At 58.2% G+C, this 9453-nt stretch overlaps 1 protein-coding gene across 2 annotated transcripts; it reads left to right on the forward strand.

Moving 5' to 3' along the window:
* Nucleotides 1-796: 796 nt before the first annotated feature.
* LOC144934993 (dihydropyrimidinase-related protein 2-like) lies at nucleotides 797-8481 on the forward strand. 2 transcript variants are annotated; one of them, XM_078861260.1, is made up of 14 exons: nucleotides 797-1096; nucleotides 2262-2350; nucleotides 2468-2652; nucleotides 3445-3609; nucleotides 3845-3906; nucleotides 4705-4785; nucleotides 4897-4965; nucleotides 5067-5187; nucleotides 5611-5767; nucleotides 6211-6352; nucleotides 6474-6644; nucleotides 6760-6939; nucleotides 7362-7542; nucleotides 8132-8481. In XM_078861260.1, exons 1-14 carry the CDS (start codon nucleotides 1058-1060, stop codon nucleotides 8242-8244), a joined length of 1755 nt encoding a protein of 584 aa, XP_078717386.1. In that variant the 5' UTR covers nucleotides 797-1057; the 3' UTR covers nucleotides 8245-8481. The 2 variants fall into 2 exon arrangements, with proteins under 2 accessions (XP_078717386.1, XP_078717387.1); XM_078861261.1 differs by having other exon boundaries at nucleotides 8153-8481.
* Nucleotides 8482-9453: the final 972 nt, after the last annotated feature.

The raw sequence follows: 9453 nt of genomic DNA on the forward strand, positions 1-9453 counted from the left end.
AGTGCGTGTTGTGGGGAGCGGTGACGCAGTGGTTCGCGCACTACTACGAACCTGGACACTTGAGTTCAATGCTCATCCATATTCAGCGTTAAATGAGTATCTGGAGCAGTGTATCGGCACTGTGAAGACACAAATACCAGAGTCAGTCACCAACCCCAAGTATGGCGAGACTTGGGGTAAGTTATGTTCGTAAGCACGAGGGGTTGTGTGGCCTGCATCACGCCTGGCCGTCTTTGTCACTCCAGTGCTATACACATGGCACCCAGTGTAAGGCTAAAGTAACCCAGGGGAGGCCCTCGTCCAGTCGTGGATTGACAAGAGGGCTGTGTGTACGCAAATGTGGGTATGCGTAGCCTCGGCGAAGTCCATGGTGCAGCCACGACTGACCCCTGGCCCCGCTATGGGCGAACACTCACACTTCATCACGAGTCGTGCGGGAGGTCTTGGAGCAACGACCCAAACCCTTCGCACGCGGCCCAGGTTCGTGACTCGCGACATCAGCAACTCGGCGTTGCCGGTCCCCGCCGCTGGGGGCTCCCCATACCCGATCTGAGCAGGGGGACGGAGGCCTGGAAGTTGGGGGGGGGGCGATGGGGATTGGGGCAGGAGGAGGGGGAAGAGGAAAATGGAGGGAGGGAGAGATGAGCGCACAATAAGGGAGGGGGAAACGGGCCAGGGGAGGCTCGGTGCGAGTTCGCGCCGAGCCGCTCTGAATGCTGATGAGCCGCGCACCAATCAGCCGCGCCCGCCTGAGCGAGCCGAGGGGGAGACGGAGCATCCGACACCATTCCCCCCCGCCTCCGCTCTTCATTCCATCCCGTCACTCCCTCCCACCATCCATCCCTCCTCCATTCCTCCCTCTCCGCCTCCACGGTCCTGCAGTCCGGGCAGCAGCGCGAAGCGGTGGACACGCGGACGGGAAGCGACGAAAAGAGAGAGCAGCAGCAGCCAGTTAGAGCAGCGTGAGGCGCGACTCGCGTCCCTTTTGTGAATCGATACCGTAGCTTCTCGCTTCATTGTCTTGCACAGCCGCCTCGCCGAGGGATCCGTGACAGCCATGTCCTACCAAGGCAAGAAGAACATCCCTCGCATCACGGTAAGGCGCGCCGCCCCAGGGCTGAACAATGGCCGCGCGCTCGCGGAGTCGCCACTTCTCGCCGCGTTCAGCCGATTTCGTCGCCCGCCCGGTTTCGGGTCGGGATGGCGCCACGGCCACCGCGCCTTTCATTCTCACGCAAATGGCGTCCGTAGCGCGGGTCCCCCTCGCCCTCCCAAACCCCGGCGCGGGGATGCATCCTGTTCTTGCTGCCCCCCCCTCCTTGAGGCCCCGCTATCGTGGCCGGGTCACCCGGGATTGCTGCCCGCTAGGTGCTGCCCGCTGCTGCCCTCGCCGCCGGTTATCGATGATGGAGGAGACGGCGGCGGCGGCGCTGTCCGTGGTGCTGAATGCACCGGCCGTCTGCCAGCCGCTCACAATGCAGGGCGGCGCCCACACGCCCGGCCCAGCGGACCCACGCCCACTGCAGCAGCAGCTGCTTGAGCAGTAGCAGCAGGCCCGGCGACGCGTGCGCTGCAAAAAATAAGATGCGTTTTTAACACGCAGAGCGCATTGAGATGCGCTGCGAGCCGGGGACGCTTGCGACATGCGTGCGGCGATAAATGGCGAGGCGGCGATAGAGGGCCTTTTGCGTCGTTATACACAGAGCCCGGCGTTCAGAGCAGATCACAGGGAACACAGAGGACAGAGCAGAGCACAGTGCCAAACACGCAGACTGTGACACGCAGCGCACATCACACACACCAGCGCTCACAACAGAGGCCACAACACACGACGCATTGCGCATGGAACACAGGACGCAGACCACAGCATATCGAACATAGATAGAATACAGCGCATAGTACAGCGACTCGCACACACGATGTACCCTGTCGCGTGTCTTGACGCGTCCATGTGCATTTCATTGCTGGTCAGCGCCTGTTATGTCACACGGCCCTTAGGGCACGGCGCTGCCATGATTCGCGTTAACAATGCAGAGCGCGGGGGACGAAGTCTCGCCACTGACTCGGGAGCGGCTCGCAGGATCTAGAGGTAACGGCTATAGAATTCACAGTACACGGGTGAGGAGGTTACGGATGAAGAAGTGTTACAGATGATGAGGTGAGAGGTGAGTCCGTGTGTCTGCAGCAGGTGTGAGATGCCTGTAACGGTCCTCGTGCCGATGCCCACCGATCACAGAGCTGGTGCCTCGTGTCATTCGCAGAGCGAGCGTCTCCTCATCAAAGGAGGTCGCATCGTCAACGATGACCAGTCCTTCCACGGCGACATCTACATGGAGGACGGCCTCATCAAGTACGCGCACGCTTGGCGCGGGGGCGGTGGCGGGGGGGGGGGGGGTCTCGGCAGTGAGAGCGGTGGAGGCACCCCGCCAGCGTCTCACACCGCGCCCTGTATCCGTGCCCTCCGCAGGCAGATCGGGGACAACCTGATCGTTCCGGGCGGCGTGAAGACCATCGACGCGCAGGGCCGCATGGTTATCCCGGGTGGCATAGATGTGCATACGCACCTCCAGATGCCCTACCTGGGCTCCAGCACCGTGGACGACTTCTACCAGGGCACTAAGGCGGCGCTGGCCGGCGGCACCACCATGATCAGTGAGCGCCGCAGCCAGGCTCCATCTGCTGTTGAACGGGGGCTAAGTCCCACCTGTCACACATTCTCTTCTCAGCTTTGCGCTCCCACCTCCGCTCTTTGCATGCCCCGTTCTTGCCATACCGAGACTTGCATACTACACGTATCTTAGAGTGCACGTGTGTAAGTACTGTGTTGGTGCCATGTGCACGTCCTAAGTGTGAATGTACACAAGAGCAGTTGTTCCCTACCTTTCTGGACCCGCAGACCACTGTTAACCATCACGTAATTTTCACAGACCACCGCCATTCAATAGAGATGTGGAGTTGTGTAAAACAAATAATTTCACGGACCACTTCCCAGGGCCTTGCGGGACTACCAGTGGTCCGGGGACCGCAGGTTGGGAAGCACCACATTCAGCTACACGCGTGTACTGGTCGTGCGTGCTCGGTGTTTTCCCGTTGTAGATGAGGCCAGGGGGACATGTAAATGTCCGCGTCAACCTGAAGTAACGTGGAGTAATGGGCACCACCGTATCAGAGTGTGGGCCTTAGGGAGGGGGGGGGGTGAGGGGGGTTAGCTGGGTCACAAAGCCCCCCTTCCACCGTCAGGACAGACAAAACCGAGCCAATATGTGTAATGGGGACTCGCGAAGTTGCCAATTTGATATTGATTCAAACACAACGACGCAACTGAATTGAGCAACAGGCGGCGACGCTGTTGATTTTCCGTCGGCACCGATTATGCGGATGAGTGGCCAGCGCGGCGGTGGAGTGCGCACTGCTGCAAGGACTCGCCGCTGTGTCTCCCCCTAGTCGACCACGCAATCCCAGAGCCGGGCCAGGGGCTCGTGGCGGCGCTCGACGCGTGGCGCGAGTGGGCAGACGCCAAGGTCTGTTGCGACTACTCCCTGCACGTGGCCGTACCCCAGTGGCACGAGGGCGTCGCCGAAGAGCTGGAGATCCTGGTCAAGGACCGAGGTGCGTGCGGTCGGGGTCGGCGTAAGCTCGGCCACTCGCTGGACACACCACCACCATGCCCAGCCATTGGCGAGCCACGACACTAAAGAGCATGGCCACTACAACACCCCGACCACATTACCAGCAACAACCGGGGCCTCCTCGCACTGCACTGGAGCTGTGTGTGGAGGTTTGTGTTATTGTGCCGCCGGTGAGGGGGGACTGAACCTCGTCAGCGCTGCCACTGTCTCTGCAGGTATCAACTCGTTCCTCGTCTACATGGCGTACAAGGACCAGTACCAGATGAGCGACACAGAGGTGAGGCTGCTCTGCGTTAAACTATCTAAATTTTACCAGAAAAGGCCCACTGAGCTATACAGCTCTTTTTTACATAAGCAACCTGGCCACGAACGATAGCTCAACGAAGTGGCTTATCACGTGGAAATGGAGAGCAGCCAAATTCTCTAAACGCGTGATGTTGATTTTCTAAATTTGGAGGGGAAAACCGGAGGACCCAGAGAAAAATCCACGCGACTACGAAGATACACTAAATATACAAGCGTCAGGGTCGGGATCGAACCCACGAACCTTCTATATACGAGGCGAGGTAGTTAACATCTTCCCACCGTGGCACCCAAATGAAATAATTTAGGCGGTGCTCATACCCAGTTTACAGCCCTGAGCCAGTCGTGAAAAGTCCACGTTCCGTTGATGGCCAGCGAGTTTATCCATAGGATACCAACTGTTGACTTCCCCACAAAGTGGTACTCACTTTAATATCCCCGGAGTGATGATGGGCTGAGTCGATCCCCGCACGGGGTGCTCGCTAACAGCACTTTCCCCAACAGTCTGTTCAGGCTATATGGGGGATTTTTGTCTTTGAATGTGGGGTGAGCGTTCGTGTAGCGGTTAACACGCTGCGCTATGAACCCGGCGACCCAAGTTCGATACCCGCTCACGGCCAACAACAGTGGCGATTATTTGAACCGGTCCTTGGCCTCCCCTAGATCGACTCAGCCTCAAATGAGTACCTGGTGCGATGTGTAAACATCGCTACTTTCCCAAACAACCTGTGTAGGTCATACGGGAGGTCTTTGTCTTTGTGCGCGCATGTAGATGTACGAGGTGTTCACGTACCTCCGTGACATCGGCGCCATCGCCCTGGTTCACGCCGAGAATGGTGACATAATAGCCGAGGTGAGTGCCCTCCAGGACCGTGTTCGTCCAGCCAGCAGCTGTCTCACTTTTACCCAGCGACGTGGCCTCACCGCAGCCTCACCGTGGGCTGCCCGTGTTGGACTCTTACAGGAACAGAAGCGAATCCTGGAAATGGGAATCGCTGGTCCCGAAGGTCACGTGCTCAGCCGGCCAGAGGAGGTGAGCCCTGGCCGCCACCACCATCTCGGTGCCGCGAAACCGTCGGTGCAATCCTCCCGACCGCGGTGACCGACCTCATCCTCTGCTCACCCCCTTTGCAGGTGGAGGCCGAGGCCGTGAACCGTGCCATCACCATCGCCAACCACACCAACTGCCCGCTCTACATTACCAAGGTCATGAGCAAGAGCGCTGCCGATGTCATCTCGCAAGCGCGCAAAAAAGGTGAGGGGTGTCAGGGTAACGGACACGGGGACGAGGCAGAGGCACGGCTGGGTACCTACACCGACTGGGCGGGTTTCGGTGGCTGTACGCGCGCGTGTACGTGCACGTGTGTTATGAATCGGATGTGCACGTGTGTTATGGATTGGGTGTGCACGTGTGTTATGAATTGGGTGTGCACGTGTGTTATGAATTGGGTGTGCACGTGTGTTATGAATTGGGTGTGCACGTGTGTTATGAATTGGGTGTGCACGTGATGCACGCGGTGAGTCCTGTGCACACGGCCCCGCGTGCTGCTGTGTCAACGGGGCGTGTGCGTGCAGTCGGCTTGGGGTGCGTGCGATGACGGGGTGTGTGGGCTGAGCGGGGTGTGTGAGCTCAGCGTGGCGTGCGTGCCGCGTCCGTGTGCTGCGTGCATCGCGCCAGGCGCGGTGGTGTATGGGGAACCCATCACGGCGAGTCTGGGCACCGACGGATCTCATTACTGGAGCAAGAACTGGGCCAAAGCCGCGGCCTTCGTCACCTCTCCGCCTCTGAGCCCTGACCCCACCACGCCCGACTACCTCAACTCTCTGCTGTCCTGGTGCTGCCGCGCACGCGCTCCTTCTCACACACGTTGCGTACACACTCCGACTGCAATGTAGCTGCTCCGAAAACGAATGCTTCAATAGGATGAACAAAATAAATATAACTTTCGCCTTGTTCACCTGCCATTCCACGTAAAAATATATACAGTTTACAAATCCCATTTGCCACACTGCCCTCTGGGAGTGCGTACATTGAGCTACATTGGTTCAACACAATCAAACTTTGGACCAGTTTCGACTTTCGTTGTCTCATCAGCAGTCAATCTTTATTGCAATATAAATATCGAACTGCCAGAGCTTTATGTTTTATGTGGGTCCAAGTTAAACACATATATATATAAAATACACAACACAAAATAATCACAGGAAAATGTCCATCTTCCTGTGCATCTCTTGTCCATTAGTGACCTACAACCCCTGCCCCTTGCTTACCCCACAGTGGGGACCTCCAGGTGACGGGCAGCGCACACTGCACATTCACCACCGCGCAGAAGGCGCTTGGGAAGGACAACTTCACACTCATCCCAGAAGGAACCAACGGCATTGAGGAGCGCATGAGCATCGTGTGGGACAAAGCAGTGGTGAGAACAACACACGTACACACACAGGCTTCTTCTTCTAATGCCTCAGCCTTTTGGGTCGTAGAGGCCACGCACACACACACCCCACGTGCACAATGATAATCTCTTCGCCTGCCCGCAGGCCACTGGCAAGATGGACGAGAACCAGTTCGTGGCCGTGACAAGCACCAACGCCGCCAAGATTTTCAGCCTCTACCCACGCAAGGGCCGTATTGCCGTGGGCTCAGACGCCGACCTCGTCATCTGGGAGCCAGACACAGTCACCACCATCTCGGCCAAGACGCACACTGCGGTGGGTCCCGGCACGCTGTAGTTCGAGCGCCGAGCGATGGTGAGCGGTGAGCACCGGAGAGTCTCGCGAGGGCCTCATGGTGCCCATGGCCGCGTCCGTGTCCGTGTCCCCGCAGGCCGTGGAGTACAACATTTTTGAGGGCATGGAGGTGCGGGGTGCACCACTGGTGGTCATCAGCCAGGGTCGCATCGTGCTGGAGGAGGGGAAGCTGAGCGCCACGCAGGGCGCTGGCCGCTTCGTTCCACGCAAGGCCTTCCCCGAGCAAGTCTACAAGCGCATCAAGGCCCGCAACAAGGTGCACTGCCGTTCTGTACACGTGACTCGTTACAGACATGAGTCTAATGTGTCCTCCTGGACACTGGTCGATGCCCGAACGCATGCGTTTATGTGCGTGCGTGTGGCAAGCGGGAGTGTAGCGGTTGGCGCGCTCCGCTACAATCCCAGCGACTCGATTTCGATTCCAGCACACGGCCAACACCAGTGACGATTATCTGAACCAGTTCTGGGCCTCCCCTAGGTCGACTCAGCCTCAAATGAGTACCTGGTGCGGTGTATAAAAATCATCGCCACTGAGGAGTGAAATGCGGTCGTGCGTAGTGCTGGTCACCCACCCCCTCGTGTGCCGTGCCGACCTTCATAGGTGCTCGCTAGCTGCACTTGCCCCAATGGTCTGTTAAGGCTACACGGGGGATCTTTGTGTTTGTGTGCGCACGGCAGCTGGCCGAGATGCGGGGCGTGCCGCGGGGCCTGTACGACGGCCCCGTGTTCGAGCTGAGCGGCTCCTCAGTCCGCTCCACCACGGCCACCCCGACCCCGTCGGCGCGCACCTCGCCCGCCAAGTCGGCTGTGCAGTCTGCGCAACTGCGCAACCTGCACCAGTCCGGCTTCAGCCTCTCAGGTAGCGCATTGCACACACCTGGGGTGCTACTCAGCAGCACGGGGCAACGGGGTCCGGAGAGCCCACTATCGCCATGGGTAGTCACGATCAAGATGACATCATTAGAAAAGCCAAACGCTTTCTATCTTCCACCATATCCTGCAGGTGCTGCACAACAGGCACACGACCTCTTAGATGTGCCCTGAAAGTATCTCACCATCAGGCCGTTTAGAATATTTTACTATAAATTTCCACATGGTAAGCCGCTTATTTGAGCTATCATTTATGGCCAGGTCGCTTCTGAAAAGGTTACATACAGCTCAGTGGGCCTTACCTCGTAAAATAATTAGTTTAGTAAAAATAGTTCAATAGTTGTTTCCCTTGATCGCTGGACTCATGGGTAAGGTGAGAGGAATGAGTGGACGAACATCATAACAGTGCCTGGCAACCTTGTGACGATGCCTACACAAACTGTCTTGGCACACATTCATGCTGCCCATCATCGCTTTCATATCACACATCACCGCTGTTTTTGCTGCTGCTGCTGCTGCTGATTTGTTTACTTCTGTCGTTTTGTGGCCCCCGCTAATGGCTGTGCCGATGCTAACAGAAGCTGTGATCGGCCGCACAGGAGCCCAGGTGGATGACGAGCTGCCCCGCCGTACGGGACACCGGATTGTCGCCCCGCCGGGAGGCCGCTCCAACATCACATCCCTGGGCTAAGGGCGAGGGGTCGCCCCCGACGGCACGGGAAAAGCCCCGCCCCGCCCCCTCCCCCGTGCCCTCAGCGCCCGCCGCCCAGCCCTGGCTGCCACGCACAGATCCCCCCCCCGGTCCCCGTCACAGCCAGGCCACACCCCCGTCAGATGAAGCACCTCGCATCGCGCGTCACCCACACACCCCTGCCACGGTCGCCCCTAGCCCGCAGTACTGCAACACCCCACCTTACTGCAGCACCCAGCACAGAGGGACCCCCCCGCCCGGCAGGTAGACGTCAACTGTACACCTGTCCGAGGGTCCTGACGCCTGGGATGCGACGCGGTGGCGTCCTTCACTCGGCGTACCCAGGACCAGCGCTGCTGCCGCGCTCGTGTGCGGGGGCAGGGTGGCACGGAGGCACGGCGGGGTCTGCGTGCCGGTCTCCCGTCACGCACGGCTGGGCCTGGCTCTTTGCCATCTCACGGAAATTCACTGCCACTTGTCCGCGGCTCCAGACCAGATCTCTCGCTCGTCAGTACCACGAGAAGGCAAATTTTCAAGGTTTATTAAATACATTTATGGCAACTATTGGAAATGTGATAAACGTACGTACTTTTATTGGCCATATGATGAATCTGTACATCGATTGTTTTGCCACCTCAAGTGATACCAAGATCTGCTCTGGCCCAAGGACAGCGGCGCTGGTGCCAGCGGCCAGAGCGCCATAGCCGTAGGTGACTGTGATGATGTCCTCACTATAGTATTATGATTTTTACCCTCACATCTGTTGTATTGCCATGCGCAAGTAAGCGGCCAGTGTGGTAATGTTCGTGTAACGAGTTGCAGATTAAGGCTAGGGTAGCCTGTACGTGGCGTGGTGCATGTTGTTGTGTATGTGAATTTGGTGAATGTGCGTTACATGGCAATTTTGGTGCTCTCTCCATCAGTATACCCCTCCCCTCACCTTCAATGTCCCCAACGCTCTCTTTGGTAGGGTTCGCTACGCCGCCTACTCGTGAATTGAATTTGCTGTTTAGTTCCTGAAATAAGTGGTCCCGGGGTCGGGACGCATCGGCACGCTGGGCACGGTGCTCGGGGGCAGGGTCTGAGACTCGGAACAAAGTGGGCAGTGTGGGTAAGGGGGCTGGGGACAGGTCCCATCTACTCCACAACTACGTGCACAGCGACACTGACTGCAGGCTGCGGTTCTTTGGAACATGGAGTATTTTGCGC

Source organism: Lampetra fluviatilis, chromosome 12, assembly GCF_964198595.1.
Source record: "Lampetra fluviatilis chromosome 12, kcLamFluv1.1, whole genome shotgun sequence".
In the NCBI taxonomy this organism is placed as follows: domain Eukaryota; kingdom Metazoa; phylum Chordata; class Hyperoartia; order Petromyzontiformes; family Petromyzontidae; genus Lampetra; species Lampetra fluviatilis.

Excerpts from the sequence above, each read along its gene's own strand:
- LOC144934993 (XM_078861260.1), top strand. The coding sequence starts at position 1,058 with ATGTCCTACCAAGGCAAGAAGAACATCCCTCGCATCACG. Across the intron at positions 3,610-3,844 it reads GATCCTGGTCAAGGACCGAG|GTATCAACTCGTTCCTCGTC; the intron begins GTGCGTGCGGTC and ends CTGTCTCTGCAG. Across the intron at positions 3,907-4,704 it reads ACCAGATGAGCGACACAGAG|ATGTACGAGGTGTTCACGTA; the intron begins GTGAGGCTGCTC and ends GCGCGCATGTAG.